At 35.1% G+C, this 16,300-nt stretch overlaps 1 protein-coding gene, 1 long non-coding RNA gene and 1 pseudogene across 3 annotated transcripts; 2 read left to right on the top strand and 1 right to left on the bottom strand.

The window, feature by feature from the left end:
• The first annotated feature begins 744 nt into the window (after positions 1-744).
• Positions 745-1,731, top strand: LOC110805752 (uncharacterized). The gene is made up of 3 exons (XR_002538101.2): positions 745-1,279; positions 1,374-1,410; positions 1,495-1,731. It is a non-coding gene; the product is annotated as an uncharacterized lncRNA (long non-coding RNA).
• Positions 1,732-4,130: 2,399 nt separating this feature from the next.
• Positions 4,131-6,763, bottom strand: LOC110805753 (zeatin O-glucosyltransferase-like; annotated as a pseudogene).
• Positions 6,764-14,356: 7,593 nt separating this feature from the next.
• Positions 14,357-15,415, top strand: LOC110789765 (major pollen allergen Ole e 10-like). 2 transcript variants are annotated; one of them, XM_056828766.1, is made up of 4 exons: positions 14,357-14,521; positions 14,654-14,691; positions 14,806-15,043; positions 15,162-15,415. In XM_056828766.1, exons 1-4 carry the CDS (start codon positions 14,455-14,457, stop codon positions 15,191-15,193), a joined length of 375 nt encoding a protein of 124 aa, XP_056684744.1. In that variant the 5' UTR covers positions 14,357-14,454; the 3' UTR covers positions 15,194-15,415. The 2 variants fall into 2 exon arrangements, with proteins under 2 accessions (XP_056684744.1, XP_056684743.1); XM_056828765.1 differs by having other exon boundaries at positions 14,368-14,521; positions 14,803-15,043.
• Positions 15,416-16,300: the final 885 nt, after the last annotated feature.

Raw genomic sequence — 16,300 nt, 5'->3', positions numbered from 1 at the left:
AATTGGAATATTGGTTTGTATGGGTATAAGTGTAATGATTGGGTGTAAGAGAAATTATTCACTAGTAGAAAAAACCCCTGTTGCAACCCCCTTGTTGCAGCGTACATGTAATAATACGCTTCAACAACCAGTAGGTCAACGCGGGTCAAACTTTATAAAGGGTTGTTGCAGCGTACAAATTAATTGCCCGCAGCAAGAGAGTTTTTTGCAGCGTACAAAGTAAAAGCCCCCTGCAATAGCCCATTTATTTTGCAGCGTACAGATAAAAGCCCCCTGCAATAAAAAATTTTAACATTTCATCTCAAACCTAAGGACCATTTCCACGCTCAGTACTCCCTCTTCTTCCCTCAGCTTTCCCTGCGTACTCTCTCACCTCCTCATTCTTCTTCTTCTTCATCTGCTCTCTTTCTCTCTCTAATTCGTGGTTTTTTTGGGTTTTTTGCAAGTAATTGTTGAAATTGGGTGACAATTCGTCTTGGTTTTTGTGAAAATTTGCTCGACTCCTTCTCTCCAAGCATCTGGCCTTCGACCTCAGCCTTCGAACTCAGCCGCCGTCGAACTCAGCCGTCGAACTCAGCAACTCAGGCGTTGCTCGGCCCTGCGTCGCTGTCTTCGCCGATGGGTCTGTGTTCTCGCCTCATCTCCCCCTAATTTCGTATTTTTAGGGTTTTCTTTTAGTCAATTCTTGATTTTTCCCCTAATTTCGTATTTTTAGGGTTTGATTATATAAATTATTCTTATTTTTTGTGTTAATTGATACATTTTTTCCGATTTTGATTGTTAGGGTTTTATTTTTTTCCGATTTTTTTTCCGATTTTGAATGTCAACCCTAAAGTGGATAATATTTGGTACCCTATGAATTACTATATCACTTTGATGATTTTCTATTTAGTATATGCTTTTACTATGGTTCTGCTTTATTTGTGTTTTGTTTATGTATCTGTTTCTATTCTTACTGGCACGATATATAGCTGGTTAGTTTCCTGTTAGTGTGTAAGAATTAATTGAGTTATTAGACCGTCTTGAGTTCGAACTGTTTGGATAGGAACTGAGACACCGGCCAATAGTGTGCTCTAAGTAGTGAAATATCTGTTAGATGTTGGTGTGTATTTTTCTAGTGAATTTTGTTGACTTTGATTTTCTTGATTTGGTAAATACTATCAGTCAAGTGCTAGGACGGTGAGGAAAGATAAGCCACGTGGGCGTCATCATGGTCTCACTCAACAGAAGAGGCAAGAGATAAAGGAAGCTTTTGAACTGTTTGACACTGATGGCTCAGGTTTTGAATCTGTTTAGTGTTTCGAATTTTATATGTCAAACCATTTAGTTTGTTCTCGCAATCTCTCCTGTTTGATTCAAATTGTTATTTTCAGGAACTATTGATGCTAAGGAGTTGAATGTTGCTATGAGGTATTATTCTTTGTAAATCCTAAGGTTTTGATATACCACTACACACTTAACACAGTTACCTGACCTAAAACTGCATCGTTGCAGGGCTCTGGGTTTTGAGATGACCGAAGAGGTATAAAATCTGTCATTTTGTTGGTTTTTTGTTGATTACGATTGAAATATTTCTTCTCTGAATACTTGCAAAAAGATAACCTATGTTCCTTCCACTATTCTTTTTCTTCTCTGGGTTCTAAGACACTCAGACAAGGGTGTGGCCTCCTTAACTGACACTTCAATATTTACCCAGAGTCTCATAATACCTCAACGGCTCAACCATCTCGAACCACATATTCATAGAGAAAATTAGAAAAATAAAACAGATGCAGAATGCAGAGTCAATTAGATTTTAGTGGAATAGCCATTGTTGAACGTAGACTGGTGGCGATGTGGAATCACTAGTAGAATTTAGAAGTCAATTACTCAGTAGTTGTTTAGCCTTGAATCTAGTAACTTAGCCATAGTTGAATTTGGTCTAGGAATAAGTTAAAGCACCTACTAGTGATTTAGCTATATATATATATATATTGAATACATATGTTTGTTTAACATAAGTTCCCTAAGGTATTGCTACTCTTGGGACGAGGATGATGATAACTGAGTGTCCAGAGCTCAGGCAAGTGAAATGGTGTGTCTAAAATTTTGGGATTAGGATATGATTACTGAGTATTCTCGGAGAAACATCTGGATGATGAATCTGTCTCTGCTCCCTCGCTTACGCCTTTTCTCCCATTTCCAGTCTGGAATACACTCCCCCAACATTCTCAAGTACCATCTTGCCACGTTACTGCTTCAAAACCAATATATATGAGCTTTTAATTTCATATTTTGAATATTTGGTGATTTGGAAAACTGGGATGAAGAGACGATTGGAATAAGATGACAGCTAATAATATGATTAAGGATCTCGTTTCTGGCTCAATCCTTAGTACTTGGTGATCTGAATTCATTTTCCTAGTAACTGCGCTAGATAAATTGATCAGCAATGTGATATTTCCAGCTTCGCTTATTGTCCAATCATTGTCCGTTGCCTTATCTGAGGTGATTTTACAATTCAGCTGCATCTTTGCTTTTGTATTCTCTCAGTTTAATTGAGATAGTCTTTCTTTTTTCCTCGTCACATTCATTTAAAATTCGATGCGGCCCTCTGTGTGCATACAAACTTTGGGATTGTGCAAGGTTCCTTCTGGCGTGGCTTTGACTTGATTATTACTCCCTCCATCAGGAAATAGTAGTCATATCACTGATATGTATTGCAAGGGGTCTTTGATTAAAAGAGTTTAGAGCAATGTGACAACATTTCTGGACAGAAGAAGTTCTAGTACGGAGTACAAAATATGATTCTGCAACACTCTAGCATTTATTTTGGTGACGCCTGTCCTCTGCTTCTTTTTACTTGTTCACTACAGTAGCACCAGTGCAAGAATTTGACTGCTTTACCTTTCCTTTGATTCTGATGGCGGAATCGCATGAAATCTTTATCTGTTTAGTAACATAAAACATTAAGAAACTAAATCCTCCTTGTTGAAAAACATGTGTCCAGAAGAAGAAACAAAGGGTTTTCTGGAAAAATCTTGATCCTTCTGTTAATATTCTTTGTATAACAGGGCGAATTATTGACCTGAACTTATATGGTGTGATTACTATCTTTTCTTTCCCCTCCCGACGGGATTGTAAAGTTAGATGGCTTGATCTCTATCTTGTGTATGACATTTGGTCAACAATGTAGTGAACTTTCTAGGACGTGGCAATCACTTACCATTATTTCCTTTCAAAATTGGCAGGGTGGAAATAATTCTGATTCTGATGATGATGAGAAACGCCGTCAGAGGAACCACCACCACCAATGCAGGCACCATGATGAGGAATAAGATGATTACTTTTCAGTTTTTAAGTTGAGCTCCCCCATCTTTATCCTTGGCTGTTAAAATAAGGGGTTGAGAATGTTTGGCGTATAACCATACCTGCTGCTTTATGTTTTCTTGTATGATGGCTCAATGAGTTGATGGGCCTATGTTATTCTATTATGTACTACTAAACAAAACTCCTGTGTGTTTTCCTATTGAATGGAGTTTTTGTTGTTGTTTTGTTTCTATTTTCTTTATCTCTTTCTCAAGTAACAAAACGGTGATCTACTTTGCTCGTGTTTGAAAAAATATCTTTTAGTAAACCAGGCATTTAGTTGCTTGTGTATCTTTGGTTTCTGTTGATAGAAGTGGAGCATAGAACAAATCTCGCGTTCTGTTTATGGGAGTACTTCTTAGCTGGGCTGTAAGTAACTCTGCAAGAGTTTTCTGTTTTGATATCAGGAGGATAGCTGCAATCTAGAGTTTTGTGATGACACGGCAAAATTCTTGTGTTTGGACTTTGGATGACAGAGAGATAGGCTCCTTGGTTTGGTGCACTGGTCCGTACAGGTGACATGAATATGACATCGGCACTGGATTTGGTAGGTTTCTGGGATTTTAGACTACGGAATGGCACAACCGCACAGGTACATCTATTGAATACTTGGTATGTTTTATGCTAAAAAGTATCTGTATCTGCATTGATTTCAGATCTTAGAAATATGGCATTGTAGTAATTTTTGCTTGCAAAAGAAAATGTAAGAAAAGAAGCACACATAATTAATCATAGTATTAAAAACATATTGCAACATATGAAGTAAGTTTCCAGATGAATAATTAGAAAAACAAAATTGAAATCCTGACTATCCACGGTTTCTTTTGCTGAAGCATGTCTAATTCAGAATGGATTTCAGAGTGAGCATTACCACCTTTAGCAAGGGATCCTTGATTAGCATCACCAAGTTCAGTAGCTCTTCTCCTCATAATCTGTAGTCATCAATGTGTTGACTGCATGCTCTATAAGTCTATAGTGGTTGATGTTACCCAACTGATCACGGTGTGCCCAATCTCTCATCAGTGTACCGATTTTTAGAACATCCGTTACCAATAGGGTGTTACGTTGCTTGGCTGCTCAGAATGCATAGGCCATGCTTATACTCTCAAGTCTCAACGCAACAATGACTCATAAACCCACCTGTCAGAGGGATGAGCTAGAATTTCTACTTGTTTTGCCCAGTCTGTTACCACAATTCCTCTGTTTTTCACTCTCTCTTCATACCCTTGTGGTAGTTGATGACTTCTCTCTTCACCTTGTTCAAAAACATCAACTGTATCGGAGTTTCTAAGCACCCATACAAACTTTTGTCTGCTTCTTTCCAATCCTATTGCCAATTCCTTGATCCGCTCGTAACTCAGCGATGTTGGTGATACATATATCACAGATCCTTCCTCTTGTTTATCTACCCATTTCTAGGCATTCATGTCTCTGTCTTCCACTTCCGCTTTTCAATTCCACAAGATTAAAAGGTCCAAGTACTTTTAAGTGTTTTGTCTCAGCATTTGTTGACCGCTTCTGCAACATTTCGACATATCTGCCTTCTACCAGTGTGGATGTGTTGTAGAGCCTTCCAGACTCCGGCACCCATCATTTGGAGGAAAGACATTTTAACATAATAAATGTTCATCTTCAAACATACTCCGTATAATAAAACACAAAGTAAAGAAATCGATTAACCCAGAAAGTGTAAAGGCTATTTTAAAACGGAGGTGGTAGTAATAAGTATTAGCAAGGTGACTTGGACGGATTACGTAATTAAATATTTATTTTACCGATCAATATTCTTCTCCCCCCTCACAACGTTACCGACTAAATATTTAAGGACTGAGATAGTGATAAGATAGTAAGGTTCCATAGAGATTCCGTGTGAATTCTTCCTAGACAACATCTAGACCAGGTCCACAAGTAATTTTAATTTTAATATTGAAGTGTCAGTTAAGGAGGCCAACTATGAACTAAAGAACCTAAGGACTCATTTTAAACCTACTAAATGTTTTATATTCTAGTTTTAACTTTCTAGGACTCATTCCAATCCATTTATGCCCATTTAAGGCTCATTGTGTCGTTTTAGGTCATATTTAGGCTAAAATAACATTTTCGCTCCCAACTTTGAACTTAAGAACCTAAGGACTCATTTTAAAATTATTATATGATTAATAAGCTTAGTTTTGAGTTTCTAGGACTTATTCTAATCTACTTATACCCATTTAATGCTTGTTTGATCGTTATAGGTCATATCTAGGCTAAAATAAGGCATTTTCGCTCCCAACTTTAAAATAAAGAACCTAAGGACTCATTTAAAACTTATTACATGTTTAATATGCATAATTTTAACGATCTAAGACTCGTTCCAATCTATTTATGCACCTATAGGCTCATTGGGTCATTATAGGTCATATTTAGGCTAAAATGACATTTTCGCTCCTAACTTTGAACTAAAGAACCTAAGGACTCATTTTAGACTATTAGGACATTGTCATTAGTTTCTTGAATGTTAAAATGTGATATTTAATTTGTATTTAATCTAATGTTTAATTTAAATTTCTGTTTTTGTAAAGGTCTACACTCCGAGGATTGCGCCTTATGCGAGGAATTTGATGTGGTTCGTGAGAAATGGGCCAAGTTTTTTACAAGCAAGTATTTATTATTGGCTTTAGCGCGCTTGATCGAGTTGGTTTAGTTGTTATAGAATAAATTTTATATTAAAATGTATGTTTATGTTGAAATTGGAACATATATTTAAATGTAATATGCGCACTTAATTTGGTTTTGGGATATATAGTATACAAAACTCCAGTTGTTGTTTTTATATTTGTTATACAGGTTGCGTTATTCTATTATTGTTTTGACAGGTTTCTATATTTGGTGCAAGGCACTCTAGGTATCCCTAAACAAAATTAGAATTTTCCCGCCAAAAGTGCTTTGTTGCAGCGTACATATATATTGTACGCTGCAACAAGGGAAAAAAATTTCGCAAAAATTCAGACTTGTTGCAGCGTACAAATAAATGTACGCTGCAAAAAGTTGAGTCTTTTGTAGCGTACATATATATGTACGCTGCAACAAGTCCAAATTTTTGCCAATTTTTTGGCACTTGTTGCAGCGTACATCTAAAAGCCCGCTGCAACAAATCACTTTTTGCAGCGAACTTGTACGCTGCAACAAGTTCAGACTTGTTGCAGGCCCCCCAGTTGCAGCATACGATGTACGCTGCAACAGGGGTCTAAAAGCCCGCTGCAATAAGGGTTTTTTCTACTAGTGATTGGTTGTAAGAGATTATAATAAATAAAGGAGTGAGAAAACAATAATCTCTATTATATAAGCCAGCTCCTAAGGTTATTTTAGTAACTTAACTTTTCGTGTCCACCATAAAAAAGACTAAAATACCCCCTCTTATTGCTCCCAACCCCATCGCGTAAAACTTATTATCACCCTCTTCGTTGTTTCCTTCTTCGCTGCGACATTCGAAACCTCTTCGTTGCCTCTCTCAACTTCATCATCCTCTCGCTCTCTCAACTTCTGCTCTCCTCCCTCCCGTCTTCACCTCTCTCTTCCCTCCCGTTTTCTCTCTCCTCCCTCACATCCTCTTCTTTGATTTGCTTCCTGTTCGAAAAATTCCATAAAATCGAAAAAAAAATCGAGATCTAATTGAAAAATTCGAGACCTAATTTTTGTTCATCCCAAATCTCTAGGGCACCAATAATTTTTTAAAATATAAATTTCTTGGGCACCAATAATGGATGCGAAGATCGGAAATTTCTTTGAATCCACCGGAGATTTCTTCGGCTCCGGCTACAGTAGTGTACCTGCGAAGATCGGTAAGTTTCTTTGGAACCGGAAATTCTTTGATTAATCCCAATATCTGGGTTTTCTTCGTATTATTAACACTTTTATTGATAATCTTTTCTATGTAGTTGATTAATCTGGGTTTTCTTCGTATTATCAATTGCTTAATTCTCTATCCGACTTATATGATTTATTGTTAAAATTAGGTTAATTTTTACTGAAATTTTGTGTTTTTGTGATGATTTGAATGAAAAACTATTTGATTTGGATAAATATATTCCCAATAGATCAGCTATGAATTTTGATTTTGGTTTATTTCGTGAGTTTAGTTTGATTCAAAATCAGAAGGTAGCAGCCAGTAGCTATGGATTGAGGATTCTTCCAAGGTTGAAAAAAAGGTCAGTTTTTTTTTTCATTTTGGAATTTCTGAAATCTGAAAAAGGTTAAAAATATTGCACATTTGAATTTTTTGAATCTTCAATTTGTTCAACAACGAAATATGTTATGAATTCGACATTTCCCTGTTGTTGATTTGATCTGTTTGCATTCTTGAATCGTATAGATGCATTTTGATTTGATAATTTTGTGTTTGCTATTATTCTTTTGTTAGGGTTAATTTCTAAAATCTGCAATTACTCTTGAGCAAGTGGCCTAAATTAGGTGTTGGATGTTTTAGCTAAAATCTACAATTATTCTTTAAGGTTTTTTATTCTTCGATTTGTTCAAGAACGAAATTTGTTATGAATTCAACAATTCGCTTTTGTTGCTTTGATATTTTTGTATGCTTGAAAAGAATAGATGCATTTATTTGATAATTTTGTGTTTGCTATTATTCTTTTGTTATGGTTAATTTCTAAAAAACTGCAATTACTCTTGAGCAAGTGGCCTAAATTAGGTTTTAGGATGTTTTAACTAATATTTGCAGATAAAGAAAGAGACAGTATTGTTAGTTGTACGGATTTACTCGGACTAGATTGTTTAGCATAAATAACCTATGGTTAAACTATGATTTGGTATACCTTGATTGAAATCAGAAGTAGATGGTAGTGATTGGATTTTGTTTGGATTTTTGCAAGGAACTGTTGGGTTGATCTTTACCAAGGGTGATTTGAAGGAAGTTGGGGAGGAGATTGCCAAATACAAGGTATCAATTGATCCCTTTTAAAATTTAGATCTAAGAATTCTTCAGTTTCACAGCCACCGACAATGTTCTTTCCATAGGGTCCACCAGAATGTTGCAAGACGTAATCACTGATTCGTTGGTTGGCATATTGTTGAGCATAAGCCGCAACTTGATCATCCCACTGAATGTTTCCAACACCCATTGCATCCCTAGCAAAAAAAAACTTGATCATCCCACTGAAAGTTAATTTTCTAAAGCAGACCAAAAAAACTTTCTTTTTGTTGTTTAAATGCATTGTGTTTTAATTTTGATTACATTTTTGTGTTAATTCTTTGAATTTGGTTGTTTAATGCCATAGTGTTTGATTTTTTATTGCATTTTTAATTCTTTTGAATTTGGTTGTTTAATGCCATTGTATTTGAATTTTGATTGCATTTGTGTGTTGATGCTTTGAATTTGGTTGTTTGAATTGACAGGTTGCTGCCACTGGAGTTATGATGATTGGTGATATCCATTTATGGTTTTGTGCCGCTCAGCTCTTATCATTTGCAATTTGCAATTTTGCATTATTACAATTCCTTTGTTGCTGAGTTTATCGGATTGGTGTTGATTCAGTAGTTAATGGACTCTTCTGGATTGGGCTGTCAATCTGATGGCTATAGTTGCACAAGTTTGAACATATGAACAAGATGAATGCGCGCAATGTTTCTATGGTGTTTGCTCGAAACATGACTCATGTGAGTTAAAAAAAAAAGGTGTAATATCCATTGCAGATACATATGATTATAATTCTTGGTGTGATAAATCTGATAATGTAATACACATGATATACTCTCTTGATTTTAATCGGTTCATATTGTGTTTAATAGTAAAAAGAAATTTGATTACGTTTATGTAGCTTAATGAACGTAATTGTGTCATGGAAATGTATTTTCAGCATTCGGAAACAAAGGTGTGATAACACATTTTTTTAAGTTTTTATGTAATCTCGCACGCATCGCGTGCATATAAGACTAGTAAAGAAATAAGGTAAGAGAGAGGAGTGATAATGATGGGTGATAAAGGAGGTGAGAGAGTGGGTATATGGGGAATGTAAAAGAATTAAATATTACGGATTTTTCATGAAATACCCCTCAATTTTCACGAAATTCACCAAATGCCCCTCAACTTTCAGAAATTCACCAAATGCCCCTCACCTTTAATATAATACCCAAACTACCCTTACTAATGACACGACGTTAGTCCGCCGTTAGCCTACTTTTCTAATTCACCAAATGCCCCTACAATGTAACTTATTTCACCAAATACCCCTATTTTAAAATATAATTCACCAAATGCCCAAATGTAAAAATTACATTTTTAAAGCCCAACGGCTAGTCTTTGGGCATGTGTATGTCGGCCGAAAAGAAGGAACAGTCCTTGTCGGCTGGTGTTATGGGGGAGGAAATTGATGAAGCAGGTTCTCCGTGCTAATTTATTGGTGGCGTTTCTGTGATTTCTCCGGCTAACAATTGTCCATTGGTTGGGGTTGGGGTTTGGTTGGGGTTGGGTTCTCTCTCTCCATTTTTTTAAAGACAAGTGAGAGTCTTTTTATTATTAGATGCGAATACAACATTAGTTTGCACCATAACTGAGCTTAATCATAGTTTGGGGAAGTTGATGTCAAAAATCCGTAGCTCTAGCGACAACCACATGTCCATAATAGGACTAGACATCGAAAGACACTACTGTCAAGATGACACCAAACACCAACTTGCTGAAAAAGTTGCCATAGTGAAGCTGTTTTTCTTCGACAATTGCTTGATTATCCAGTTGTTGCGGATTAATAAACCTATTTGTTCACTGGCTTAGTTCTTCCAAAGACAAGAGCTTACCTTTGTTGCTGTTAAAATGAACAACTGTCTTAAAGCGTTGAACAGAGATTATGGGATTCAATGCAGGAATGCTTTTAATTTGCGTGAATTGGTTGTAACTGTTAAACAGGATAAAAAACAGACCAATGAAAAGTTCAAAATATTTGGATTGCAATATTTGACGAATCTATTTACACCGGGTAAAGAATTGTTTTTGTACGTGCTTAAAGGTCCTGCAGCACCTCTAGGAAGTTGGGGTGCTACTATGTTGTCTTTACAACTAATTGAAGCAGCTACTCGTGATGCTTACTTGTGTTGCCTTGTTGCGTATTTCTCTTGTTAATTACTCCATATTTGGGAACTAAACTACTTCCTCATGAAATTGTAATCAATCTAGCATTTCTATTGCTAATATTTTTAGATGTGTCAGAAATAAAGTGTACTAAAAATATCAGCAACAGATTAAGCATATTCAACACACAAAAAAACATCATTTATCAAACTAGATTAAGCATATTCACCATTCAAAAACATCATAATGATCATATTCACCATTCAAAAATAACTTCATATAGTGACAGATATACTGAAACAATATGTAGTATTGATAAAAAAACATCATATTTAAGCATATTCGCCATTGTTGCTTGGATCACACTTGTAGTATACCCTTTGTGGAATGAGTGTTGTATCGGAGCTACGAATGACAAATTTCCTCCCACGATAACAGATTTTATTTGGGACTCTAACATATGTGGACTCATTATGTGTGGATGATGATTTTGAATGATAACTCATGACACAAAATGAGATGAAACTACAACAAAACAATTTGGTGACTAAATAAACACTCAGAACAGGGTTATTTATACTAAAACAATAAGCTACGGCTATTTTTCAATCCCATAAAACTAGCCGATGGGCTTTAAAAAGGTAATTTTTACATTTGGGCATTTGGTGAATTATATTTTAAAATAGGGGTATTTGGTGAAATAAGTTACAGTGTAGGGGCATTTGGTGAATTAGAAAAGTAGGCTAACGGCAGACTAACGGCGGACTAACGGCGCGTCATTAGTAAGGGTAGTTTGGGTATTATATTAAATGTGAGGGGCATTTGGTGAATTTCTGAAAGTTGAGGGGCATTTGGTGAATTTCGTGAAAATTGAGGGGTATTTCATGAAAAATCCGTAAATATTATGGTGGGGAAAATTAGGTGGAAATATGGGTAGAATCTTTAGGTATTTTGGTAATTAGATAGAAATGTAAGGGTATTTTTTTTTTTGAGAGAAAATGTAAGGGTATTTTAGGATAAAATGTATGTCCAAAAATAGAATAGATTCTAAATGGATACAACAATATGAAACGCTTAAAATGGAAACGGATACAACAAAAAGAAACGGAGGGAGTAGTATATAACTTATATATATATAAGGATAATTTTTAATCTCTTAAACTTAACTTTTAATCCGTTGTACAATATTTATTCTACAACACATGTAAATAAGAATTTGTGTTACATGTTTTTAAATATTAATTAATTAAGGGAAAAATTCTCAATGGTGACCCTATATAATTGCACTTTTTCAATGGTAGCCAAAAAATATTCTTATTATCATTAGTAGCCTTGTATTTGTTTGTATTATGATTAGTAGCCTTGTATTTGTATTTATTATCAACAATGACACTAAATCTAACCATGGTTAACTAAAAAATGATTAAATTACAATAAGACCAATAAATTTTTACTTGATCCCATCCAAAGATAAAAATAAAAACAAAAAAGCCCAAAATTTGGGTCCTTCTTCGTCCCTCTTAGGGCCTCTCCTTCTCTTCCTCCCTCTTCTTCTCTAAATCTACCATCTTTGTTGAACCTTTTAGACTAATTACACCATGAAGTTACCTACAAAGATCAACATTATTCCTTTATCAAACCTCGTATATTACAGCTATGGAGTATATAAAAAGATAGTTAATCACCCAACAATTATACTCCGCATAAAACACGAGATGTGACTCTGTGAGTCATAATGGGGCTTCACTCCATAAAGTTGATGTGTCGTTTTGGTTAACATAAGCCAAAAGCCTAATAGCTATAGGTTGGTATCTAATTATCTATAAGCAACTCATGGATGAAATAGAAAGAGGGTAACTGCAGATAATATAGCATACTGAAAGGTAAACTACTGCCCACTATGGAGGGTTCATGATAGTTCAGTAGGAACACTTGACAAGAGGGGGGGTGAATTGTTTCTTGGGAACTTGAGTAAGTTTCTTGCGGAATTTAAACAATAAAGAGACTGAGAACAATGAGCGAAGAAAGATATAAAACGGAGGAACCTTCTTGACCCTAATCAAGAAAAACCTCACTACTCTTTTGTATTAATGCAATAACTCTATTACAAATACACTCTTTAACTCGAGTTCCTCTCGAACACGAGTTCCCCACAGCAATCCCCTTCGATTACTGTGCTACTCTTTCTCTCTCTGACTTAACTCTAAGTCGCTCCTTTTCTCTTTGACTTAACTCTAAGTCACTGTTTCTCTCTTTGACTAAACTCTTAGTCGCTCTTTCTCTCTTTGACTTAACTCTAAGTCACTCAAGGATCACTCAATCCTTAAACCCAAAATACAATATGATAGATAGATTCTAGTACGTAATAAAGCTTATAATAATAAGGAACTCAAGGAACACTCTATTTTGCCAACTGATTCTTTTAAAACGTTTAAGCTCTTTAAGATAGATTTTGTAGAAATCAGTTGTGTTTTGAAAAGCTAAAACTCTTCTCCTTTTATAGGAGAGTTTTACTTAGGGTTGGGTACCCATGTTCTCCTCAACTACCCACTAACAGTTACTGCTCAGTAACATGGGCATAGTTGGAGAGAAACAGGGAGACCAAATCAAAACACTAAATGCACGTTTAAACAGAAATACGTGGGAGAGTTTTAAGGATCATGGAAAATCTTTTGCTTGAGAAACAAGGAGAATGAAAACAGAATCCTATGTTTACATTTATTAATTAAATTCATTTTATTTATTAACAAAGATTTTCCAACTTAAAACTCTTTTATAATTACAGTTAATATATTTCAATTTAAAACATACCAAAATACTTAGGTTCCTTTCGTTCCAAATTACGTGTAAACAATATTAAATACTTACATAAATCCTAAACATAAACTCATATGTTGTAGTCTTCATGTTGCACCTTTAGAAGCTTCACTCGAAGTCTTCCCAATTTGTTCCTTCTCTGGAACATCGAGGATCCACATAATATATGAGGATCTCGCCTTAGGAACTCGCCTAAGGATCTCGCCTTTGTAAACTTGCTTAATGATTATATCTTCAATGTAGTATTTGACATGGATCAATTACTTGCTTATATTCCACGTTGCTTAGTTTATCCAACTCAGGATCTCCTTAACTTAGCATTATCCCTCTAAGGATCTCGGAACCTATTATGCAACATAACTTAACCAATTGTCAGGAGTTTGCTTTGTCATCATCAAAACTTTAGGGTCAACAGTTCAGCTTTGTCTTCCCCATTGACCCAATAATATTATAGCATCGGGTGTTTGCTGAACCACAAGATCGACATTAGAGCACCTCACCACAACTGTTTCCGATAGAATTTGAAGAAAATATGGGAAAAAAATACGAGGAATGTTAAAGATCGGTAATAATGATAAAAATATTGCCCTTTAATTGACGATAATTATTTTTTAATGCAGTACTAAGTACATATATGGCTTAAATGGGCAGCAATAAGAAAAAAGTTACCCATTAGTTAACCATGGTTAGATTTAATGTCGTTATTGATAATAAATATAAACTCAAGGCTACCAATGATAATAAGATATTTTTTTGGCTACCATTAAGAAAGTGCAATTGTATAAGGCTACCATTGAGAATTTCCCATTAATTAATTAATGTTGATTTCAACTTCATCTTACGAAACGGTTCAGAAAGAATATGAAATGGTTGACCGAAAAGGAAATTGATTTTCCAAAAAAATTAAAATTACCAAAAATAAAAAAAAGGGGCTGGTACAATTAATTCCTTTATTTGTGTTTCGTTCAAGGCTTTTAGTCTTTTACCCTTTCAACTTACCTTTCTGAATTCTGATTCACTTTGTATGCCTCTTTGCTTTCTCATATTATTTGAAGTATAGTTATTTATAATTAATTAATAAATAATAAAAATATACTTGGTATTAAAAAAAAAGTAATCATCTCCCTCTATATAAAGCCCTAGTCTTTTAGTCTTTTGTTGTACTCTTATCAGTTATCACAAGAAGCACATCCTATTACACTAATCAGTAAAAATAGTTGATTTTCAAAGCAATGGCAAATTTCACCTTGTTGCTTTCACTTCTCTGCTTCATTTCCCTAATCTCTTCCTTTAACCTTGGTAAATATCCCTAATTCAACACGGAAATGATGTGTTTTGTTATTTACTCTTTATATTTAAAATTAATAGTGACGTTTGTTTTAATAATTTAATTGAAGCTAATACTAGTATTCCTTTATTCGAGTTATATAGGTGGAATTATGGGTCAGGATGTACCAACCTTTTCACAGGTTTTGATCTATCTTCCCCAAACATAAAACATAAAACATAAAACATTTACATGTAATTGTGTTTGTGTTTGTGTTTGTTTAATAAATTTACTTGGTAAATTGTGATTGTAGAAGACATGGTGTGTTGCGAAGGCTTCGGCGAATGAGGTTGAATTAGGAAACAACATTGAATATGCATGTAACCAAATAGGAGTTGATTGCAGCATAATTCAAGAGGGTGGTCCGTGTTACTATCCCACCAATCTAATCAACCATGCTTCTGTTGTCATGAACCTTTACTATCAGAAAGCCGGCCGCGCCGCCTTCAACTGTGATTTCTCCAACTCTGCTGTCGTTGTTGTAACTGATCCAAGTAAGGTTACTCCAACATATATTGAATTGATTGGATGTAAAACATTTTTTTTTACGATTTTTAGGCGTTCTTTTATGCTTACATTGTGTACGTACTTATATTGAATTGATTTTTGCAGGCTATGGATCATGCCTCTATGCCTTTATATAGCGGCTAGCTGGACGTAACATTAATTAATATTACTACAGACTTGTAGTACTATAATTCTATACTGTTGATTTGGAGAATAAATTTGTGTTATACCTTGCTATATTATTACACACAACATTGTAATAGTTGCTAGCAATATATATATTGTTTCAAATCAATGTAATTATTGTTACATTGGAGGAATTAAAGGCTGGGGTAATTAAGTGCTTTTTATTCTCATAATTTCACTCTCCTTTTGATAAACAAGTCTTTACTTGTGCATATTTTATCTTTTTGTACGCCATATTATCTTTACGAGGGCATACTTAATTTTAAATACGAAAGTAGTAAGGATTTCTTCCTACAAAGTAACTAGTGTGGTTCGTTGTTGTTTATGTGACTTGCCAAATTTAACAACATTTCTTAATAATGTTCTCATGAGATCAGATGATGCTGGAGAAATGTGTAAACCTTTTATGGAAATGGAAAGTGACCCTTTGCCATTTAAACCATCATAAATGAGAAAAATAATTCAAAAATAAAAACTCACCTGCTATAGTAGGAAGTACTTCCATGGTAGTTAACTTTAGCCTTAATGGACAAGTAAGGACATATATATAATATTATAATTTATAATGGGGCTAAAAGCCTAAAACCAAATAAATATTACTAGCCTGCTACATTGCAGGAAGACATTTGATACATGGACAAGGTACATCACGGCCTGTATACAGTATACCATCGCAAGTCGTGAGTCGTAATCCAACACGATCTTGTGATGGGTTCAACACCGCCCAGCACGGCCGCACCAGTGGGTGCTTAGTGTTGCTATTCTATATTGTCATCACCAAACTGTTCAAGGATCACTCGATGTTGCTCGATCATTTGCAAAATGTCTCGTTCGTTATGTATCATGCCCTTAATTAAAAAAAACACTGATTATTGTTATCCCATTTTTTTACTAATGACGTAACTCTTTTGTCGTATGATCATGTCGTGTTGCCAGGTATTGTCGTGTTTACAACTCAGGATGTGTCGCCTGAAATGGTCGTGAGTAGAAGCAAGCGACCGGCGACAACGAGTAAACGACCAGGAACTAGGTCAAGATTGTGGGCCAAGATCCAAGCC

Source organism: Spinacia oleracea, chromosome 5 (genome assembly GCF_020520425.1).
Source record: "Spinacia oleracea cultivar Varoflay chromosome 5, BTI_SOV_V1, whole genome shotgun sequence".
NCBI lineage: Eukaryota > Viridiplantae > Streptophyta > Magnoliopsida > Caryophyllales > Amaranthaceae > Spinacia > Spinacia oleracea.
This window is presented reverse-complemented; position numbering and strand designations above follow the sequence as displayed.